This window comes from Lathamus discolor, chromosome 2, assembly GCF_037157495.1.
Source record: "Lathamus discolor isolate bLatDis1 chromosome 2, bLatDis1.hap1, whole genome shotgun sequence".
Lineage (NCBI taxonomy): Eukaryota > Metazoa > Chordata > Aves > Psittaciformes > Psittacidae > Lathamus > Lathamus discolor.
Genome location: NC_088885.1, coordinates 147,686,410 through 147,709,996, shown reverse-complemented (window position 1 = coordinate 147,709,996; position 23,587 = coordinate 147,686,410). Strand labels below are relative to the sequence as shown.

The following is a 23,587-nucleotide window of genomic DNA, read 5'->3' as shown; positions in this document are numbered from 1 at the left end:
TCTTCAAAGCAGCAGCCTTTGTGGTCCTTGAGTGAACAGCACGGGGGAGTGAGAATCTGGTTTAGCCGCCGTCCAGCGGGGTAGGGAACCAGGGCACGGCCAGGCTCCACCGCCCCAGCGCGGCTCCGTGCACCAACCGCACCGGCCCGGCTCCGCCTGGGCGTCCCCGTGCTTCGGGCTGCTCCGCTCACTTCAACAGTGCCACCTAGTGCCTCTCTTAAATCATTCCAAGTGGAAACGGGGGCTCCGGAGCGGGGAAATCCGCTTTTGAAGCAGAGAGGAGCTACAAAGGGAAAGAACAGGTCCGGGCGGGCGAAAGCTGCTGGCGAGCGGCTCGCAGTGCGGTGTGCGGTCAGCCGCTGATGCCCCGGCTACCTGCAGACCATGAGTAGGGTACAGAGTGAACACCGCCCGTTAAAAAATATAACTAACTAACTAAATAAATAAACCCCCATAGTTTTCCAGTTCTTAAATTGTCTAACGTGTTTCCTGGCTTGTATTAGCGTGAGTGGCATGGGTACTAACGCGAGTGGCATGGGTATTAACGCCAATGGGAGCTTCCTTGAGTATTTAGTACTTTAAATGTTTCCGAGAGTGAATGGGTAAAAGTGGAACTGGAAACTGCAAAGTTCATCCATTCATAGAGGCAATTCCCATTTTATTAATAAAAACCAGCAGCAGCAAAAGCTGTCCCAGCAGAATAGCGGCTGTGGGAGAGACCGGCTGTGGGAGAGACAAGCCCCATAGCCCCAGCGGAGTGATGCAGGGAGTGGGGGACGTAGGGGGTTCCCCCTGACTGCGGGGCATGGAGAGGAAATCAGGTGGTGGCAACATATGTGTATTGCGTTTCTCTGCAAAACTGAGACTTAGCTAATTGTATTCCTGCCGCTGAACTGGTCCTTGGCTGAGATCATTTCAATGGGCAGGGTTGGTTTCTTTTTTTTTCCTCCTTACAGGAGTTCCCTCCCCTCCTTCTTCCCATCCTCCGCCTATTAAAACAACTCAAGTCTCACTTGTTAAAAGACCCCATAACGTGGAGGAGGCAGAAAAGCAGCAGCAGCAGGAAAGAAAAAGACGTCTGGAAAATATTACCCGTTTGCTGCTGCTGCTGCTGAGAAACCTCATTGAAACAGTTACTCGGCCAGCAAGGCATCACCAAAGAGACTTTATCTGATGCTGTACATCTCTCAAACTTTCAGACGCTGCCTTGCAACTTCTCCAGGCTCCTGGCTAGCCGGGATTGAAATAAGACCTTCAGCTTCGACCACGAGAAACTAAATCCTAATTTATTACTTTTAACTTTTTTATTATTATTATTATTTGAAAAAAAAATATAAAAAAAAAATCCCACGACTTTGAGCTAGAAACTGAAGCAAAGACAAATCCATGGTAATCGTGAACACACGTGGGAGAAAATGAGTAGGACTGAATAGCCTTAAACGATTATTTTTTTTAATATTGTTTTCATTTTTAAGTATTTTTTATTTCCGAGCGTCTCAGTAAGTCCCTGAAAAGTGCGATTTGATTTTTTACCTCAAACTTGGAAACTGTTCAGCGGGAGCAGCGGTACGTGAGACCACACAGCTGGCTGGAGCCCCTCTATGACCAAAGGACAGAAGGACAAACAAGGTAAGTGATTTACGGTTACGCTTCTGTCATCCCAAGAGCAGAAGACCCTCTCCTCCCATCCCCACTGCTCAAGGGGGAAAAGCTGAAATACCAAAGCTAAAATACGACTGGGGCTGGGGGAGGACCTTACCGGCTCTGCGCTACACCTAGTTCAGCAATGAATAGGACCGTCAAGAGCATGAATGAAGTTTTCAGCTTCAGTCCCCTCCTCCGTGTAATCCGGTTAAGATATTGCTGAGCGTTAAGATTTGGGAGGGGAAAATAAAAGGCGGCAACTCCCCCTCTCCAAAAACCCCATCTAACCCCCCAACAAACCCATCCAACTCCCAACCAAACCCAACGCTGAAACGAACTCGAACCGCAGGTCAGCAGCCGCCCCGCCGAGCCCGGCTGGCGGCGGGGCGCTCCCCCAGCCCCGGCTTGCTTCTCCCCCACCGTCCCCCTCCTCTACGGCCAGGACCGGGAGAGGGGACGTGACAGGAGCGCGGGGAAAGACGGGACAGCGGGAAGGCAGCGGCGGGAGGAGGCCCGAAGTCCCGCCTCGGCAGGGAGAAACAGCCGCTGCCGAGCGGAGAGGGCGGCTTCCCGAAGGCGGGACGGGACGGGACGGGACGGCTGCGGGGCGGTGCGGTGGGGCGGGAGCCGCCGGCTGCCCGCGACCTTCCACCGCCGCACGCCCCACCGGAGCGGAGCGGAGCGGAGCCGGGCCCCGCCCCGTCGGGCAGCCCGCGGAGCCCGGCCCGGCAGAGGCAGGGTCACAGCGGGGGCCGCAGGGGGCGATCCCTCGAACGCGCCCGACCCCGCTCCGCGCCGCCGCCCGCCCTCGCCGTGACGTGGCGGCGCAGGGGATCCCCCCGGTGCCCCGCCCGCCCGCTGTGACGCGAGCAGCACCGCCCCCGTTGGCTGCAGCGCCGGGCCGGGGTTCCCCCGAGGAGCGGAGCCTCCGCCGCGCTCCGGACCGGCTCCCGCAGCCCCGCCCCAGCCGTTCGTCGGTGGCTCGGGCACGGCCGGGACCCGGCGCTTGGGGGTCTCGCAGGGCTCCGAGGCAGGGCCAGCCCCATCCCCTGGGCCTGCAGCGACCCCGCGGCAGCGCCTGCTTCACAGCCTCCCGCCTCAGGGGTCATTCTGCCGTCGGCACACACGGGTGCCGCTGCCCTCTCGGGGGCGGGAGAGGGGGGGTGGTTTAACCCCCGCAGAAGGCAGGGCAGCAGGGTACCTCTTTGGAGGGTGATGGCGGTGGCAGGTGCTGAAAATCCAGCCCCCATCAAGGTCACAGCCACTTTGTCACTAGTCTGGAGAAGAGAAGGTTCAGGGGGGACCTTATTGCAATCTACGACTACCTGAATGGAGGTTGTAGTGAGGTGCGGGTCGGTCTCTTCTCCCAAGTAACAAGTGATAGGACAAGAAGTAATGGCCCCAGGTTGTGTCAAGGGCAAAGAAGAGATTCAGAGCGGCCCTGCAGAGAAGGACTTGGGGGTGCTGGTCGATGAGAAAATGAACATGAGCCGGCTTCAGTGTGCGCTCGCAGGCCAGAAAGCCAACCGTATCCTGGGCTGCATCAAAAGGAGCATGACCAGCAGGTCGAAGGAGGTGATCCTGCCCCTCTACTCTGCTCTTGTGAGACCTCCCCTGGAGTATTGTGTGCAGTTCTGGTGTCCTCAACATAAAAAGGACATGGAACTGCTGGAACAAGTCCAGAGGAGGGCCACGAGGATGATCAGGGGACTGGAGCACCTCCCGTATGACGACAGGCTGAGGAAGTTGGGGCTTTTCAGCCTGGAGAAGAGAAGGCTGAATGGAGACCTCATAGCAGCCTTCCAGTACCTGAAGGGGGCCTATAGGGATGCTGGGGAGGGACTCTTTGTCAGGGACTGTAGTGACAGGACAAGGGGTAATGGGTTAAAACTTAAACAGGGGAAGTTTAGATTGGATATAAGGAGGAAATTCTTTCCTGTTAGGGTGGTGAGACACTGGAATGGGTTGCCCAGGGAGGTTGTGAGTGCTCCATCCCTGGCAGTGTTCCAGGCCAGGTTGGATGAAGCCTTGTGTGGGATGGTTTAGTGAGAGGTGTCCCTGTCCATGGCAGGGGGGTTGGAACTGGGTGATCTTGAGGTCCTTTCCAACCCTAACTATTCTATGATTCTATGATTGGATATTAGGAAAAAATTCTTCCCAGAAAGGGTGCTCAGACATTGGAACAGGCTGACCAGGGCAGGGGTGGATTCACCATCCCTGGAAGTGTTCACAAACCGTGTAGATGAGGCCCTCAGTGACATGGTTTAGTGTTGGTCTTGCCAGTCCTGGGGTAATGGTTGGACTTGATGACCTTAATGGTCTTTTCCAACCCAGTCGATTCTATGATTCTATGGAATCTTTATGGAACAAAGCTAGGATTTTATTTCATGCTGGCAAATCTTTCTTATCCTACATGCAAGTGCAGAAAAACCTGGGAAGAGGTTTTCCCAGTAGTAGGAATAGCAGCCCCTCTGGGCTCAGTGGAGTTTCCCATGCTAGTTCACTAGCAACAGCCTGTTCGTATCTATGGTGTGGGAGCAAATTTACTTCATTTTGTTACTATTCAAGATTAGTATATAAAGCAGCAAATTACTCCTCCGCTACTCAGTGTAGTGGGACTTGACTAAGTCAAACAAGATATGACCTGTGCTTTATAAACAAATTAGAAGGTAATCAGCTATGAACGCCAAATAAATATTTATGTGCTCGATTAAGGCATGGAGTAGTCGGTTTTGTGCCAAAAGCATCCATGGACTTCAGCAACCAGAAAGCATTTCTAAGCTAGATTTTTGTTTAACCGCAATCTGAAATATCTGAGTATAAATATGATTCTTGACTTATTTCTTAGAGCATTAGTCTGGTTTATTTTTTGTTGTTTTTTCCTCCTTCAGTTAATTTAGTAACTAACATATCACTGTCTACATTAGGGACAAATCCAACCAGCAGCTGCATAATTCTTTCCACATCGGTTACTGAAACCTGTAAGAGACTAAATTTGGGCAGTTTAGTGGGAAACATATACCGAGCAGGCAGGAGATCCTTGATTTGCTGATCAAAGCCTGTGCATGCAGATACAGTTTGCCATCATTACTAATCCTGTTCTTGATTTTAAACCTAACCCCAGAGTTAATTTTAGTCTTATGTGAGCCCTTTCCAGAAGATCAATAGCATGACAAAATCTGGAAGTGATAAATAACCAAAAGCACCAGATATGGTAACTCTGCTGTGGTAAAGATATACAGATGTAACATAACTTTTCAGTTTCCTCTCTGTAGGCTGTAAAATAGAAGAGGGAGCCTGGATAGCTATTTTATGCTTGTAATTAATGTGTACCTGGAATCATTTGTACTTCAAAGATAAATTATTTATTTTGCCATCAAATTAAAGCTAATAATGAACTTAAATATTGGAAAATGGTAACCCGCAGATAGTGTTTGTGTGTACACGCAGACTATATGACGCAAAGCCACATACAGTATGTCTGCCTGTGTGCATGCACATCCGCACTCACACATGCACTCAAACATGCTCATGTCATAGAAGCAGCTGCTCTGTTGAAGCCAACACTGTTATTCTCACGAATAAGGAGGGTTTTTTAAGGCTTCTACTCTTCTACACCAGAAAGAGTAACACAACACACATCAGTAGCCTAAGCCTTACCATGAAGGGTTTTGTAGACCTCCAAGGACCTCTTGCATGATCATGATCCTGATTTTACAGGTGAGGAAGCTGAGACAGAGGGGGGTGAATTCACACACCTAAGGTCACCCAGCAGGTGAATGGCAGCACTAGGAACAAAATCCAAATTGTCTATGTCCTGTCCACTCTTCGATGCTGTAACGTAAGAAATGCAGTGGTAAACAATGACCCAGCTGACAGGTTTCATAAGGGACATTACTCTCTATAATAAATCTGTCAAATGTATGCATACATTTTCAACATGAATATCCCAGAAATAGCAGCTCTGTGGAGAAAGATGCTTTTTTTATGCCTCCACTACAGAATTGCAAGATAAATTATCCACTGATTTCCCTCTTCAGCAAAATGCTTAAGTGCACACTTATCTATAATGACATACTTACATGCTTTGCTGAATCCAAAGCCTCAGCGCTAAGGCTCAGAGGACCATGACTAGTAGACATTCAAGAATTCGGCTTCTATACAGGCATGTATAAATGAGACATTTTCAAAGGTTTTCAGTGCTCAGCACATTGCAACAAAGATCTGCAGACAAGTCTGATGCACAGATCTCATATAGAATCATAGAATCAACTAGGTTGGAAAAGACGTTTAAGATCACCAAGTCCAACCATTACCCCTGGACTGCCAAGGCCACCACTAAACCATGTTGCTGATGGCCTCACCTACATGGTTTTTGAACATTTCCAGGGATGGTGACCCCACCACTGCTCTGGGCAGCCTGTTCACTCCACGACCTTGCCCACCCCCAGCCTACTGGTGGGGGTAGTGTAGGAGAGCAGCCTTGATGCTGTGGAGCACCGCTCAGCGGTAGCCAAAACCTGGTGTGTTAACACCTTCCTAATTACTGATACCTAGTACTGTAAGGGCTGCTGTGGGGAAGGTTAGCTCCAGAGCCAATAGAGGGACAAAATTAGCACACTTGTGACTGAACCTTTACTGTTGTCTCCTGGACAGCTACTGACTTTTGCAGTGTAAGGTTTTTTTAAAAAGGTCTCCAGATGTTTGGAATTAATAAGTGCTAATTCTTTCAAACAAACTTCCACATCATTATGTTTTATGTACAAACTTCCTGCGTCTCCCCCTCTTGCTTTTTCATCTTCTGGGGAAAAGCTAGCCAGAAGTACTGCATGGCAATATGTTTGAGTGTTGTACACGAGAGATGACTTTGGAAACAGATGATGTAGTGAGCTGTATCCCATATGTTGCAAGCAAACCTAACTTCAGTTTGACCTCCTGATTGCTTCCTTAGTCCTCATAGCAGCTGGTGCAGAATAAGTGAGCAGGCTGCAGATAATATTGATGTGTTCAGACGCCAATGCACATAGGTTTTCTGGATATGCATTTGCTCCTGTTTTGTTTATTGTTGTCTTGATGTATTAGTAACAAATTAAACTTTTTTTTTTCTCTTTGTCTCCTGACTTTGCAAAGGGATGAACTACCTCCAGGTGCTCTTACTCTCAGGGATGGATGAAAGCTGATTAATAACCACATGGGTGGACTGTTCTGTATGATTTTGGAGGAGGGGGTGAAGTGGTACATTACCAGTGCAGAGCAGAATTTGCAGTCCTGTCTCAGGCTTCCTGTGCAGCACATGGGGGACATAGGCACCTCCGGAAAGAGTCTGACACAGCCAGTGCAATCTTATTGCCTCCTGGAAGGCTGATGCAAACTAATGGACTTTCTGACTTCTTTCAGTGCTAAATAGCTTTCACTCTTAAAAAAATAATAATAAAGAAAGAACACTGCAGGAACTGTTTTCCCCCACCTCTGCATTACAGACCTGGTTAAAAACCTGTCCAGAAAGTGCAAGATCCAGGTTTGACTCCAAAGACAGTGAGGTAACCCAACTCACCTTCTCACCAGGTGAGAAGCTCTGTTTCCCTACTCACTCCTGTTCCCATGCAGCAGCCGTCCTGTGCGTAAATAGAAGTGATCTGCAATTATCTTCGTTAGTCCAGGAATAAGGACTGGCTGCACGTCTTCCACCAGTTGAGCACCTCATCCCTAGCATAGGGGGTGCTTTTTTCCCTATTTTAAGTGCTCCAGTGCCTATTTCCCAGGACAAACTGACTGGATTAAATCCCTCCGGGACCCAAACATCCATTAGGCTGAGACATAAAACACTAAGCTGTACTGGTCATAGAAGGTGTGTGTGGGCTGTGTACAGCACCTTCCACCAATTAGTCAGCTGTTGACTAGGGCTGTAGTGTCAGCAACTTTGAATATTAGCAGTTACATTTTTTGCTGAAGGAATATTGCCAGCACTTTGAAAGAGTGCTTATCAATGAAGTGACTAAAAAACAATTGTGGCTTTGAAAGTTAATGTGGGTGTTTGTCCTTCACCAAGCATTTGACACATCTTGACTCAGCACCACATTATTTTAGACTTGCACTGTTAAAACACAATACTGTACACTGCTTCTCTGGTAATATTTGGTTTTAACTTTGTGTGACAAGTTCAGGAACTTCAGGAATAGATTTCAACTGATGTCTTATGAAGGATGTAATTTTACACTTCGCAGTGTTAGGCCAGGCTAGATACTTTTAACAGCACAGTCCAACCTGTGATGTCAAAGTGCTGCAGCTATTCCCTACCCTTGGTGCTAGCATTTGACTCAGCAGGCCAGTTTTGGTTCCAGACTTGTACAAGTGTCATTTCCTTTTACCTTCTTGGCTCAATTATTGAAGAAGGGTGGAGAGGTTTTGGCTTCTTTGCCATTGTTTGGGCACGTTCAAGTTGATAAAGATCAGTTCTGCTGGGCAAGCTATCAATAGCTCACATGCTAAATCCTGAGAATATTGAGCAACTTTTTCCAGACTTTCCCTGTGTTTCAGTCAGTTAAAAGACTATACATAAAAACCTCAATTGCACATACAAAGGGGAAAGTTTCTTTGATGAAAGCCAGGAATTTAGATCAAAACACAGTTTATTTTCCCAAGGTTGACAGTGAAAGGATAGGAAAAAAATGCTGGTTTATTAAGACCAGAAATCCATTTCTTGATCTTAAAAGACTGTTTTTTTGCGAGGGAGGGAAGCTGTGCTGTAATGACAAGATCAGAGAATTCTCTTTCTTTTTTTGTCTTTTCTTTTGTGCAGAAACACTTCATAGGAAGAGAAAACCAATAGCAAATTAATATATAAGAAGCCTGGTAGAGTATACAGTCAGTCAAATGTAAACACTCCAGATCTTAATCTAAATCTTGTGGGCTCCACCCATACAAGTGATCCATTTATTTCAGCCATATAATTCTTAATGTAAGCAGACTTTAGCCCCTGCTCAGTAATAGGAATTTCCTATTTCTGGCAAGAGAAGGGAAGTAGCGGACCCCAAATGGGAAAGCAGAGTACAACTGTGCTGTTAATGAAACGTTTACCTTGATGTTTGTGACCTTCTGCGTGCTTGAGAGATTAATAAACACACAGGCTATTTGACTTCAAGGTAATCTAGAGGGGATCTATTACTTAATCTGTTTTCTAAAGCCAGTCTATTTTGGGCACTGAGTTTTAATTCACCTACAGTGGCAGTAAGCATAAGCTATCTTTTATTAGGCATCTTTATGACCCCTTGTTGTGAAAGACTTTCAGACAGGCCAGAGCAGGGACAGTCCCTTTTTGCTGGTGACTGCAGCACCTGTCAGAGCCCAGCCGTAAGTATTCAAGGAAGTCCTAGAGATAGGGTCCAATTTCTTTAACAGTGTCTCCAAATATACATTTAAGAGGCTTCCTCCTGTCTTGAAATTTAAGACCCTAAATAGCCAGTGGAAAAAGCACAGTCTTTGTAACCTCAGACTTTGTGCTTGCCTGGTTTATTTTTATTGTGTAAGTGATGCTCTGCTGACTTTTTGTCTTCCAAGTCTGTAACTTTTCAGACAGAAGTGTAATTGCTGACAGCTATGCTGCTGCAGCTCGGTAGTATTTCTTCAAGAAAGAGTTAAGGATATATATGATGTCAGGAAGTGCTGTTCCAGCTTTAGCTTTGGCCAACAGATGGTGAAACAAACATGGTCGGCAGACGAGCAAGATGATAGCAGCAAGGAAAATATGAGTAATAGTAAGAAAACGCAAATATTAAGTTCATAACTCTAAGAGAACCTATTTCAGCAAAATATTGAAACAAGAGTTTCAGATTCATTGACTTGCAATGCATTTGCTGAGTTGGACTTAAACAGACATTATCTATGTCCTTAATGTCAAATGCAAGAACTGACATGAAACACTGTCATTAACTTTCCTGTAATTCTGAGAAAGCTGCTGCAAAGAATGGTTAATGTGATTGCCAACAAAAAGCAGTTAGGTAGCAATATACTCTGCCCATCTGCCTGCCTACATTGTTTGTCAAGAATTCCAGAGCACCCTCCTTGCCAGCCAGCTCCTCAATAGCCCAGAGCTCAGGTTAGAAGATTTCACAACCAGATAACATAAAATTCAGAAGTGGTCAGAACCAACTGATGTTCTAATGAATTTCTGAGCCCAGGGTGGAGTCTTGGCTCTGTTGAATTAATGTGTAGTTTTGCCACAGACTTAATCTCAGTCAGGCTTTAGCCCTGTACACATATGCTCACACGTGCATATATCTATGTACACAAATGTATGAATAATACATTTTTGCAATGGTATTGAGAAGACCTTTTAAAGCAGATGTCTGATTATATAAATATAAATTATAAATATAGTCAGGCATCTGTTTAAAAATTATAAATACATTCAGACATCTGTTTTAAGAATGTCTTTCCAATATCTTTGCAAACATAACTAAGCGACAGAAGTGATTCAGGGGGGGATGCAGTCATGGCATGGATGGGGGATGAGGAGGGGCTGCCTAGACATTCAGCTGTTCCACTTGCCTATGACCGTATGAAGTGAGGGGTGGCCCAAAAGCCCCTTCTGCAATCCCCCAGGGTAATATGACAGAGTGTCTCATTCAGCAAGCCCAGGCTGCCAAAATAAGATCCTGACACAGACAGCACCTTCTGTGAGGACATTACAAATAGTAGAAAACATCCCTGGTACATTAAGTGTATTTGAATCTTACTTTGCACAGAGGAAGTACAGCAAAGAGTTGTTAAGTTTAACAAGGTGATGAAGTAAATCTGTGACACAGCCAGAAGCGCAGGGTGTATGTGCTGATGCTGAGCTCTATGCTGTAGTCATGTGCGCCCCTTACAAGGTCTTTATCAGCAAGCGGTGGCTCTGCTAACAGTTTCCGTACTTCTTTGCAGATGTATTGTGAGAGGTTTATATGTATCCTGAGAATACTTGGAACCACTCTCTTTGGGGTGTCCCTCCTGCTGGGAATCACCGCTGCTTACATTGTGGGCTATCAGTTCATCCAAACAGACAACTACTACTTCTCCTTTGGACTCTATGGTGCTATCCTGGCATCACATCTCATCATCCAAAGCCTGTTTGCCTTCCTAGAGCACAGGAAAATGAAGCGGTCACTAGAGACTCCAATCAAGCTGAACAAAACAGTCGCCCTTTGTATTGCTGCCTATCAAGAGGATCCTGACTACTTAAGAAAATGTTTACTTTCTGTGAAAAGGTTGACCTACCCTGGAATTAAAGTTGTTATGGTCATTGATGGGAACTCAGAAGACGACGTTTACATGATGGACATTTTTACTGAAATCATGGGTAGGGACAAATCTGCCACTTATATCTGGAGTAATAACTTTCATGACAAAGGTCCGGGTGAGACGGAGGAGTCTCACAGGGAGAGCATGCAACATGTATCTCAGCTGGTCCTGTCCAACAAAAGTGTTTGCATCATGCAGAAGTGGGGTGGAAAAAGAGAAGTTATGTACACAGCATTCAAAGCACTGGGGAGAAGCGTGGATTATGTACAGGTAGGTATTAGAGCGCCAGGTCAGTGCCAATTCAAACACACTTTGAAAGAAAGCAGCTTTTGTATATTTTATGCAGCATGCTAGAGGCCATCCTAGTCTCTGATGAACACAGTGCTCCTTTCAGTCTGTTTGGAAACAGCTTGACCGTTAAAAGTGTATTTTGCTACCTTTTAAAATGGTCACTGTATCTGTGAATATGTGAAATCTGTGCACCAGCTACTGCAGAAATCTGAAATCCTTCCCCAGACCTCAGTACTGCCCCTCATCCACATGGTTTTGCTTTAGACAAAGCCAGTGGGCTCCTGAAGACCCCATCTGTGCTTCTGTAGGTCAAGATCTCGGGTAACGTTTTATTTTGTGAGGCTGCTAGTGGCCCCATATTCAAGCACACAGACAAGTATTTGGTGGCACTAGGGAATATCTTGGAGTTTGTAAAAAAGATGGGGATATTTTACAGGCTTCGAAGGCCATGCAGAGTATTCAGTAAAAAGGTCAATGTGCAGCCTTGAAAGAAAGATTTCTTCAGCTAAAGCCTGCAGGAGCTTTTGCTTCATCACTTACAGCTGCATTACCTCACTCACGGCGACTTGGCCTTTAAAGCCCTTATGACACTATTCACTTAAAAATGAATTAGGCTGGGTCCTCTCTCCCTGTTTCCAAAGCAGCAGAGACACATTTCGTTCCAGCTGCCTCGGATCCCATGAAAGATTTTCTGTTTTACCCTTACACATGGAAGCGCTCCTCACTCTTGCAAACAGCCCTGCTGACTGTGGGAAGGGGAGGAGGCCATGTGTGGAGGAAGGAGGGAGGGATCAGGGCCTCTGGGTGGACACTAAGGATCCCTCCTTATTGATCAAGGCCAGCAAGCCCCACTGAGTATTAGATGATCTTCCTAATTAACCACCCTCAGCCCTTCCCGACCTCAGAGCATCCAGGGGTCTCCTCTTCAGTACCCCATGAAGTGCTCTCTGCTGGCTCAGGGCAGCTGCATGGCTGAGCCACACATTTCTGTGGTCCAGAAACACAGCATCCGTCTGCACAGTGTCCACATAGAGGCTGCCAGTAGCTGGACTGAGGGCAGCGAGTCCTCCACACACAGGAGGGGCAGAAACTGAAGAGTGCCAGGAACTGCTCTGTTATTGGAGCTGAGAGTGTAAAGCAAAGATTTAAAACCCACCCCCATCCCCTAACACTTCCAAAATTGAAACTGATTTATTCTCTGGAAACAATGAGCTTAAGCTTTCCATTGTCTGCACTTTGGTTCTGTGCTGTGAGGCATTATGGTGGGATAAAAATGCTGTTTTTCTTTATTAGCATGGTTTTATAATCACTTCACACACAAGTATCAGATTGCAGAGAGAGACGGCAGAGAGGAAATGGATTCATTGCAAGTTTCCTCCCTCAGTCCAGCTCCTGCATTTGTTCATGGAACCTGGAAAAAGTGTTTCTATTTCAACAGTCATAGCATAAACAGAAAATGGGAGAGATATTTCTGGTCTTTCAGTCAGTTAACACTCCTGACCTGGCTCAGAGGGAACTAATGAATGTGTCACGGACTGTAATGCTGCTGTCCCAAAAGCTGCAGTAACAATTGAAGCCACAGGCACATCTGCAGACACACCTATATTAGAAATGCAGCACCTTGGTGGCCCTGGCTTCTACACAGTCATGATGTAATGCAGCTAAAATGTAGATCTGTTTTGTGAATGAATGAAGGTCGAGATATTTCAAATGCGGGTACCCAGGGTAAATTACTTTAAAGAGGCTAGACTTTTTAAAGGCTGAGCAATCTGCCTCTATGATCAAGTACTTTAGAAAAGTGGACCAGTCAGCACCATTTCCCACCCCTGAAACTGTGGGCCTTATGGTTCTTAAAAGACACCTAGGAGTTATGGACAGGCAGCCATAAGTAGTCAGACCGATGCAGATTAAGAGCTGTTGCTCATTAGCGATGTCTCATTAAATACCCGAAACTGCTGTGAAGGCTTACTTCTATCCTGGAGGAGGTTAGGAGGGTGCAAGCACGCATAGCAGTTAAACTGGCAGGTATCATCTCTGCAGAGCTGGTTGGGGCAGCCAGGGTACAATTCATCTTGACCTGGTGGAGATACCTGTGTAGACAGTCCAGTGCAGCCTGAACTTCTTAGAGCAGCTTGGATAAACCACCACTGGTTATAATGAGTATCTGAACTCATTATAACCCTTTCATGCAACTCTGTGACCCTGGCAGTAATTTCTAGGTCACAGCCCTTATGTAGGAAGGTGGCAAATTGCCTCTTGGGCTGTGCTGGGCCACTGGTGGCTAGGCAGACCTTGGTGTGTTCTATTTGGGTTCCTAAGTGTCTGTCTTTCTCTGGGTGTATCCTCTTTTCACCTGCAAAAGCCTTGCCCTGATGGAAAATAGTGGCTTTTCAGGTTTGCCCCAAATCCCCAGACATGTCCACCGTGCTGGCATGCCAAGGACACGTGCTGGTAAATTAATCTAGCATTTTCAGGATTCTTCATACCTATTTGTGATGTTGCTCATGGGCAGGTATTTCTGCTATAGATAAATGCATCTGATGGGGTGGAGGCTGCTTAGCTGCTTCAGGTGACAGGCGTTGGAGGGAAAGCAGAGGCACTGGGGAGGGAGCCGATCCCAGCCCGTCAGTCATGGTCACAATGAGTATCTCTGCCTGAGCCTGGGTACTCACTAAACTACGGATTCCCTGTGCAAAACTCTCAGCCACAGCTTTGTCCAGGGAGCTCCAGATAAACATACAGGCATCCTTTCCCCTCTTCAGCAGAATTATTCTGCTCCCTTTTTATCACTGAGTGCTGTCACTGATGATAGCTGGAGGCACACATTGGTTATGCAAAGGTACCCCTTGGGATTAATCCTTTGAGGGGAGGAGCTGAATGCATCAAGTTAGCAGGAGCTGGAAATGCTTGTGGCTTTTCTCCTGAAGGAAATGTCAGAGTTTTCATCACCTTTCTCCTTTTGGCCCCCAAAGTGAGCATGGAGGGGAGCATGTCGACAGGCACTCAGCTGCATCCCAAACTATGCAGCCTGACTATCCTGGGCTTGAGTCTGGTCTGTAGTAGAGCCCCCAAATGATCTCTCCCTCTTCACAGACCAGACATGAGGGTTTCTGCTCCCCTGGAGTGAGAAGGCTTAAGCTGAATTGAAAAATTGGATGAAAGGACACCAAAATTAGCACACCCCAATATGAAGCCTCACCAGAATTGACTTTGTATGTTGTTCTTGCAGAACTACTGACTTTTTGCCCTATCGTCCCCATCTGAAATCACGGGAATGCACCGTGGGGATAAACTGGAAGCAGTAAGAAAGCCTGTAGGGCAGGATCCAGCCAGCCAGAGGGGTGTTTCTGGGACAGCCTCTTCTGCCCCAGTTTCTGGGTGTCTGCAAAACACACAGTGGGGGCACCGCTTGCAGCAGCAGCCACAAGGAGACACCCACTTGTTTGAAACAGGCTGCAGCCCGTGTCATTCTCCTCTGAGCAAACGAAAGCAGTGCCAGCTGCCTCGCAGTCCGGCCAGGCTGTCTGAGCCCTCCTCCTACTCTCCAGGGGAAAGCCAGTTCCTAATGTACACAGTGTTTAGTTGACTAGGAGTGTTTGTGTGGCTGAAATGCCTTCTGTGTGTCATCTATTTCTGCCCCGGTTTTGTGGAGCGCTGCACTGCAGGACTTGCTCCTTCTGGCCTTACATAGGATTTATTTATAAGAATGCCAGAGGAAAATAGCAAAAAAATTCTATATATCAAACGTCAAATCCCTGCAAAAATAACACACCGTGCATCTAAAATTAAAAATGAATTTGTTCTGGAATCCAAAATACATATCTTACATGGATTGCTAAAGCCTTCTGAGAGTGAAAGAACTATCAGGTTTCTTCCCAGACTGCTAGTTGACATTTTTATAACAAGTGGCTGAAATTTAACTCGTTGCTCGTTCCTTCATATGCCAGGGGGAAACATTTGACCAGGGAGCTCCAACCATGTTGCCGATGCAGGGAAACCCTGTGTCAGGGCTCAGCAGGATTCTGCCACACACCCACAAACATTGTCTTGCTCTGCAGTGCCCCATCTCTGAGAGCGTATCTTATTAGAAGCCAGCTCAGTGTGCCAGTAAAACAAACAGAGCTGATACAGAAGAGAGGATTGTTTGCATGCACAGCCTTAACAAGCACTCTGTTTTGTTCAGCACCACTCCTTGCTGCCCAATACAAATGGTTTTAACAGAAGCATCAATGCAGGCCTCAGAGAGATTTAATTTCATTGGGGAGAATATACATTTAGAGTTATTGCAGTCACTCACATGATCTTTATTTTCTTCTCTAGTGTGCTCCTTAACCTATTTTTATTCTTGTTTTGTCTTATTTGTAGGTCTGTGATTCAGATACAATGCTTGATCCAGCCTCATCAGTGGAGATGGTAAAGGTTTTAGAAGAAGATCCAATGGTTGGAGGAGTTGGAGGTGATGTGCAGGTGAGTACGACGATTTTAAGATTAACAGAGGGATTTCAGCAACTTCCAGCAACTATTTCCCTGCCTGTAGTATCATTGAATATACTGTGATACCATTATAAAGGCTTTTATGATACCTTAATCTTTCTGTCTGTTGAATGGAAACTCTTATTCTTGGATGTGAGCACTGAATGGTTTTAGCACCCACGCATAGCAAACAAATATTATTCTTCTCCATATATATGAAAAATGGGGTAGTGCTGGACTGTTGTGGCATCTTTGAGTCTCTGGTTAGAACTGTTTGCTCAGGGTACCAAATAAAAGCTATAAGGGAGCAGGGAATTGAAGGAATTGATCTCCCAAAGGCAAGTTCAGCAGCCCAAGCACTACAGTTATGTTAGGACTGGAAGCCAAGATTGTTAGGAATAAAAGCCTTTTTGAAAGACAGTGCACTATGCAATCTGTGTATTGTTGGGTTTCCTCTGCATCTCTGTCAGGCAGGACAATGGAAAACCCCCAAGTCAGCCCAGCTCCACTTCTGTTAGGATTTCCATCATTGCTGAGTTTGGCTGACAACTGCAGCAAAAGGCTCTTCATTCCTTTAGACACAATTGCGTCTGCTGCAATTTAGAAAGAAAAATGCATATGGATATTTCAGTTGGCCTTAGGATTGGTCCCCTGTACTCAGTTGGGCTTTTATATGAGACGGAGGAGAAAGGCCATCTCTATGGGCAAGCACTTGCTAATGAATGCCCCAGTAGTCGAAAGTATTTCAGGCATGTGGCTCTTAACTCCAGAAATTAAGATTCCCACAGAAGCCTGAATATCTTTGCGGCTCTGGACTGACCACGGACTAGGCATCACACTCCCCCTGCACGTGTGATGTGCCAGGCATGTGTGAGTACAACTGGAGGGAGACAGTACAGGTTCAGCTATGGCAGCAAAGGTTCATAAGCATCTGCAGAGAGAGGTAGAAGGACATGTGTCTTCTGGGAGGAAAGGGGGCAGAATGAGGCCTTAGTCTTTTTTTTCCCCTTCCAATTCACTTTCCAGCATACACCAAATACATTTGAGCCTATCCCTGAGCCCTGCTGCTTCTAAACTTTTCCAGAATTAAACAAAGGCAAGATTGGCTCTTGGCCAGCAAACCTGACAGGAATTAGGACCATCAGAGCAAAAGACTGTTCTTTTGGGGTTTTTTTCCTAGTTGCAGGAAAATGTCTTCTACTTGTAGAAGGCCACAAATTCCTTGGTAAATCCCCAAACTGAGAAGATATGGGTGCAGAGCTGGTACAGCCACTCTACTACACGCTTCCCTGCCACATCTCCCAGCACAAAGTGTGTGCTGAGAACCTGGATATGAAGGCATTGACTTGGGCATCTGCACACACCCCTACCTCCCGAGTGTTCAGACTCCTGGGCTGTGTTGTATTTTAAGTGTAGACCTGAGCTTCAGGCAAGCTTTGGAGCATGCGGAAGAGAAAGACTGAGACTTTTCTGCAGGCCAAAGCAAGACTTTACTGGAGTGTTTTGTGGGGCAATGTACCAGGACTGGTACTGCAGAGACAACGCAGAACAGGTTGTTCCTCAGAGGGACTAATGTCGGATATGGGGACATAATCCATGGTCAAACCTCTAGGGCCAGCCTTATGATACCTAAAATGTATGCCAAAGACCATGTGCTTAACATTTCTCATGCTCCAGCATAGCTTTAGGAGGACTGGATGAATACCTATGAGCCCCAGAAATGTGTGCAGGGGCAGAGAAGCAGCAGGCCATATCTGGGACTCCACCATCTCCTCTCAAGAGAGGTTGAGTCCAGCAGGTCTTAAACTGGGGGTAAAGGGGAAGGAAGAATAAGCCAGAAAAAAAATTTCTTGGTGGAAAATATGAAGGGTTGCAAGGAAAAAGAGAGCATTTTGGTGGAACAGACTTCTGAGGGCTTCATATCACCCTTCCTGCCGATATCCTGGACCATATAGAACTCCTGTGTCTCTGAGTGGACACAGAAGTGAGGTTCCTCCTGTATTTCGGCTAATGGCGCTCTAGTCTCTGCAAATTCCATATTGATCCAATGTATGTATTTTCTGTCTCAATAGCTCATCTAAAATGAAACTTTTTTATTTTGCAGATTTTGAACAAGTATGATTCCTGGATCTCCTTTCTGAGCAGCGTGAGATACTGGATGGCATTTAACATAGAAAGAGCCTGTCAGTCCTATTTCGGCTGTGTACAGTGCATCAGTGGACCTCTGGGGATGTACAGAAACTCTTTACTCCATGAATTTGTGGAAGATTGGTACAATCAAGAATTTATGGGCTCCCAGTGCAGCTTCGGAGATGACAGACATCTAACTAACAGAGTGCTAAGTCTGGGCTATGCAACAAAATACACAGCTAGATCCAAGTGCCTTACCGAAACACCGATAGAGTATCTCAGGTGGCTGAATCAGCAGACCCGCTGGAGTAAATCGTACTTTAGAGAGTGGCTTTATAATGCAATGTGGTTCCACAAGCACCATTTGTGGATGACCTATGAAGCTGTAATCACTGGATTCTTTCCTTTCTTCCTTATCGCCACAGTCATTCAGCTCTTCTACAGGGGAAAAATCTGGAACATCCTCCTCTTCTTATTGACAGTTCAGTTAGTGGGACTGATAAAGTCTTCATTTGCCAGCTTCCTTAGGGGCAACATTGTCATGGTTTTCATGTCACTCTACTCAGTGTTGTACATGTCAAGTTTACTGCCAGCAAAGATGTTTGCAATTGCCACGATAAACAAAGCAGGGTGGGGCACGTCAGGAAGAAAAACCATTGTAGTTAATTTTATAGGACTCATTCCAGTCTCCATTTGGTTTACAATCCTCCTAGGTGGCGTGATTTTCACTATCTACAAGGAATCAAAAAAGCCATTTTCCGAGTCAAAACAGACAGTTCTCATCATTGGCACAATACTCTATGCATGTTACTGGGTTATGCTTTTGACTTTGTACTTGGTTCTTATCACCAAATGTGGCAGGCGAAAGAAAGAGCAACACTATGACATGGTGCTAGACGTATGATGTTTCCGTGGGAAGTTACCCAGAGAGTTGTAAAGCAACCCAACGACCTTGTAGTATCTGTGGCATCAGACAAGCATTGCCAAGGGAAATGGATCATTGCTGCTGGGAATAGGACATTTATATTCCTCTGGGTTCATTTTCATCCTGCCAAAGTAAGAAAAGAAACAAACAATAAAACATGATTACTTTTTTCCAAGGCGGGCGGGAGGGAAGGGAAGAACACAGACCACACAATTTCATCCTGTTTGCAAGAAAAGGGGAGAACTTCTATGTTTATGCACTTTCTTACTGTGCATATGCCTGACAGTGTTATGTTCTATATACCTCACTGGTCATGCTTATGTGTGTGGACAGGAAGGAAAGGAGTTTGGAGAATCGCGAAAAGGATCTTACAACCCCTTGCAACCTAATTTATGAACTTCTCTTTTTTTTATAGTTCTGTTTATAGGAAGGGTCTTTTGTGTTAGGCTGCCAAATGTAATGCCAAAGGTAAATTTTAAGAGGCCATTGGCTGAGCTGTATTTTTATATTATTGTATTATTTGTGTGTGTGTATTTTTAAGCCAACTTTTTTTTTAAATCACATATTTTATATTTTACTATCTGCCAAAAAAAGCTGCCTCCCCCAACATTGTGTTCTTTAGCCTTTTTACATACATTTGGGAAACAAATAATCATACTTTCTCCCCAAAAATTTGTGCTGACTTGTTCGCAACAGAAAGAATAAAAAGTCTCTCTCCATTTTTGCAACTGATGAATGGTTATTTCTGTGAAAAAGCATTTAAATGTGCTCTTTGAAGACATTTATTAGGAAAGGCCCAACATCGTCAGTTTTTGAATACAAGCATATTTGTGCATAAAAAAAAGGCCAAAGGGGTAGTAGATATGTGCAATTTGGGGCTTTGGTTTGGATAACATTGTGAAAGGGAAATCTGTTTTCCTGCTGAGAGCATGATATCCCTGACATGCACAATAACCATAAGGCAAGGCAGGCCTCCATGCCATTCGAAAAGAAATGCTAATGGAAACCTCCCACTGATTTTATATGGGACCTGAAGAGTCAAAATTTCTCATCTAGAGAAAACACTGGACGCCCAGAACTACTATTGACTTCACTGATGGTCATAGTTCATAATCTGCTAGCACCATGCAGATGGTTTAGATTTTTTAGTTTGAAAAAATACATGGAAGGAAAACTTACCAATACTTTCAAAATATGCGTGTCTTACTATAGAACTTCTGCAGTGCCCCTCACATGTTTACAGAAAATCTGAACATCAGCTTCTCTGAGATCCAGTGGAATACAGACCGCAGTACTGAGCCCAGTGATTTATATTTGACTAGAGCATATCTACTAGAAAAGAAGCCAATTTTTTATCAGGAAACACCAAGCCTTAGCAAATCCATCACTTCCTTGGTGCCTAATAATCAGTCCTGGACATTTACTTTGGACCATGGTTTTGAGAAATACTATTCAGGACTAAATTCTGCAGTCCTTCACCAGCCAAAGGAATGTGGCATTGAGCCCTAACATACTTTATAAAGAGCAACAGAAATCCAGCTGCACACAGATACACGCCCTTTTTAGATTCTGGTATTAAAAGCACTGTGGTAAAGCAGAAATCAGCATATGATGCTTAAAGAACTTAGAAGCATTTTCAGCTTCTCTTGTTTTTATGCAGACATGAACAGATTCTGCTGTAGAATGAACTGCACACACACTACCTTATTTGTCTGATTATCTTGAGGTACATGATTGCTTGAAAGTCATACTAATATTATGTTAATGATTGGAGGGTTGATTCATGTTGATTACAAATAGAACAGTATTAAAAATGCAAAAGAAACGGTAAAAATAATAAAAAAAACTTGACTATGCCTTTTAACTATTTATGATGTAAGTTAAAGCTTGGGTTAACATTCAAATGTCAAATAAATCCTCTCATTCTATAAAAAGATTGAATTAATTGCCTGTATTTATTCTAGCAATTATTCAATGTACTTCCAATATAGGTTGTATAGTATAATTGTTACTTTCATAAATAAAATATTTTTGATAAGATTATGACTAATTCATGGTATTTCTGATCAACACTTCTGCTTTGAAGCCATCAATCTGCATGGTTTGAAGGCTGTTGTTATCATGTCACCAGCCTGATTTCCCAGTAGGAATTAGCTATCATATAGCAGAGCACCTAGGGAGCACACGCTTGGAGGAGGCAGGGACTGGTCCCTGCTCTGAGAGGCAGCACAATATGTGGTACTGCTCTGAGTCTCTGCCTGCCTTTGCCAGCAGCTGCTAGGTGAATTCAGTCAAAACACTTCCCCTCCCTTTTTCCTCAGCTTCCTCATTTGTAAAACAAGAACAGCAAGCCAGCCTCCTTTGGGGAAGCTCTTTGAAGTTTATGGCCAAAGTGTTTTACATAAGAGCTGATATTTTCCAGCCCTCTGGTCCACTGGAAGTTAACTACCCTCTATAGCTGCGGAAGCAGAGGAAAACGTGTACATGGCCTTCTACCGCTCGTCTTTACTGCTGTTTTTCAAGCCCACTTTTCCGTGTCACAGCTGAAATGCATGCTGTATTTTCTATCACAGAGTTATGGGCAGCAGCCACTAGCAGGGCAATAGATTGAGCAGGGGGCAAAGTGACATCTCACAGATCTCTCAGACCATGACAGGCAATTACTTAAGAGAAAGCTTCTAAGCACTCCGTGCTTGTTACCCTATATCTGGATGTTCTGTCCAGTTTTGCATTCCTAAGTACAAGTAAGTAATTGATAAAATGGAGCAAGTTCAGCAGAGGGCCAGCATGATGGTTTGGGCTGTAACAGAGGAGCTGAGCACTGTGCTGGTTAGGCTGGAGAAGGGATGGCAGGACACCTAAGGTCACCTCTAGTGCTTATAGGGAGGTCATCAAGAAGATGGAGCAAGGTTCCTCACAGTGCTGCTTGCTGGGAAGATGAAAGTATCCAAGTTTAAGTTGAAAGGGGAGAGGTTCAGCCTGGGTATAAATAGGGACTTCTTCCTGTGAAGGACAGTCAGGCACTGAAGCAGGTTGCCAGGAGATATAGTGCAGCCTCCATCCTAGGACAGTTTGAAAGCTAGACTAGATAAAGTCCTGAGATGCCTGATCTGACCTCAGAGATGACCTTGTTTTAGCAGGAGATTGGGCGAGAGACCTCCGTGGCCCCTTCAAACACAAATTCTCCTGTCATTTCTGAAGCAGGTGCTGACAGTCTGCTTCCTAATGACAGCTCCCACCCACACGGAAGCTCATTCCCATCCCTGTCCCCCACACATCCGTCCTGACCCCAGGCACAAATCCCATCAGCAGCTGGTGCTGAGTACCCAAAAAATCAGAGCCCTTCCTGTGACTCTGTGTCACTTTCCTCACCGCATTTACAGCTGTGTAAAAAGGGTTTCAGTGGAAAACAAGGCTATAAAACAGTCTTAATGGAAGTGTTCTTAGACAAATTACTTTTTTCAGTAACACTTCCTGTTTGTCATTAATAGCAAATATAATTGTGAGAGCTCTCTCAAAAGAAAATGTGTTAAAAGAAAAATTCATGCTTTGTTTTGAACTTATTTTTAAACAGCTTTTTCTCAGCAACATCTGATAGACAGATGGTGCTGAACTCTGTAAGAAACTCCCACAAACTAGAAATTGAGCATAAAATTAAAAGAAACATGGTCTTCAAAACCAGTGCAATGAATGGACAATATCTCATTTCCAGAGTAGAGTGATTTGGGTTTGAAAGCATCTGTCTGCAGAGACCAGGTGTGAAGCAAAACCTGTGGAAATCAGAGGTGCAGCAGGGAGGAAGGAGCCCTCCTGTTCTGTCTGCTAACAAGCTCCAGTTTGGCCAAGAATCAGGTTTCTTTCAATGGGAAATGCATGAATATTTAGCAGAACTTTCCTAAGAGGTGGAAAAAAAATCCTGTCAGACACAGGCTGCCAAAAATGTCCTGATGCATAAGATGTTGTGAATCTGTCTGTTAAAGAAATTGATCTGAATTTCATTTTTAGCAAAAGATAAAATGGTAAAGAGGAGACAAAATATAGTGAAAACTGATGATGAGATTTGGTATTTCTGAGGCTTTTTAGAAATGCCACTTTTCCCCATAGTTAACACAATTAACTTAAAGGCAGTACAATTGTTTTCCCAACTTTCACTTGGTCTAAGTGTGCTGCTTCAGTTTTATATCAGATGGATGGATGGATGGATGGACGGACGGATGGATGGATGGATGTATGGATGGATGGACGGATGGATGCCTGATATTGTTGCTACTTCTTCTAGCTGTGGCATTTTGTATAATAAAGTATTCTGTCTCTCCCAAACAAATCCAACTTGAATTTTCTTCTAGAATAACCCTAAAATTTCTGTAAGTTACCATGACTGCATAGAGGAAAATGACCTTGTAGTTACATTTACACTAAATAAATTAGAAACTCAGGCCACATGTCTGAGCTTTGGTACATGATAATAGCCTATACTGGTCAAGTATAATTTTGCCATAGAGCAGATAGTGCTGCCCCAAATAATGCTGGGCTCGGGTAGGAAAGATACATGGAGCAAGAACTAGCCACATACAGAATCACAGAATCACAGAATCCCAAGGGTTGGAAGGGACCTAAAAAGATCATCTAGTCCAACCCCCCTGCAAGAGCAGGGTAACCTACAGTACATCACACAGGAACTTGTCCAGGCGGGCCTTGAATATCTCCAGTGTAGGAGACTCCACAACCCCCCTGGGCAACCTGTTCCAGTGCTCTGTCACTCTTACAGTAAAGAAGTTCTTCCTGATGTTAACGTGGAACTTCCTATGCTCCAGTTTACACCCATTGCCCCTTGTCCTATCACTG

General features: G+C 45.0%; 1 protein-coding gene across 1 annotated transcript; it reads left to right on the top strand.

Moving 5' to 3' along the window:
* The first annotated feature begins 1,034 nt into the window (after positions 1–1,034).
* On the top strand, positions 1,035–20,783 carry HAS2 (hyaluronan synthase 2). The gene is made up of 4 exons (XM_065668881.1): positions 1,035–1,629; positions 10,567–11,193; positions 15,580–15,681; positions 17,792–20,783. The coding sequence occupies exons 2-4, from the start codon at positions 10,567–10,569 to the stop codon at positions 18,719–18,721; spliced, it is 1,659 nt and encodes a 552-aa protein (XP_065524953.1). The 5' UTR covers positions 1,035–1,629; the 3' UTR covers positions 18,722–20,783.
* The last annotated feature ends 2,804 nt before the right edge of the window (positions 20,784–23,587 follow it).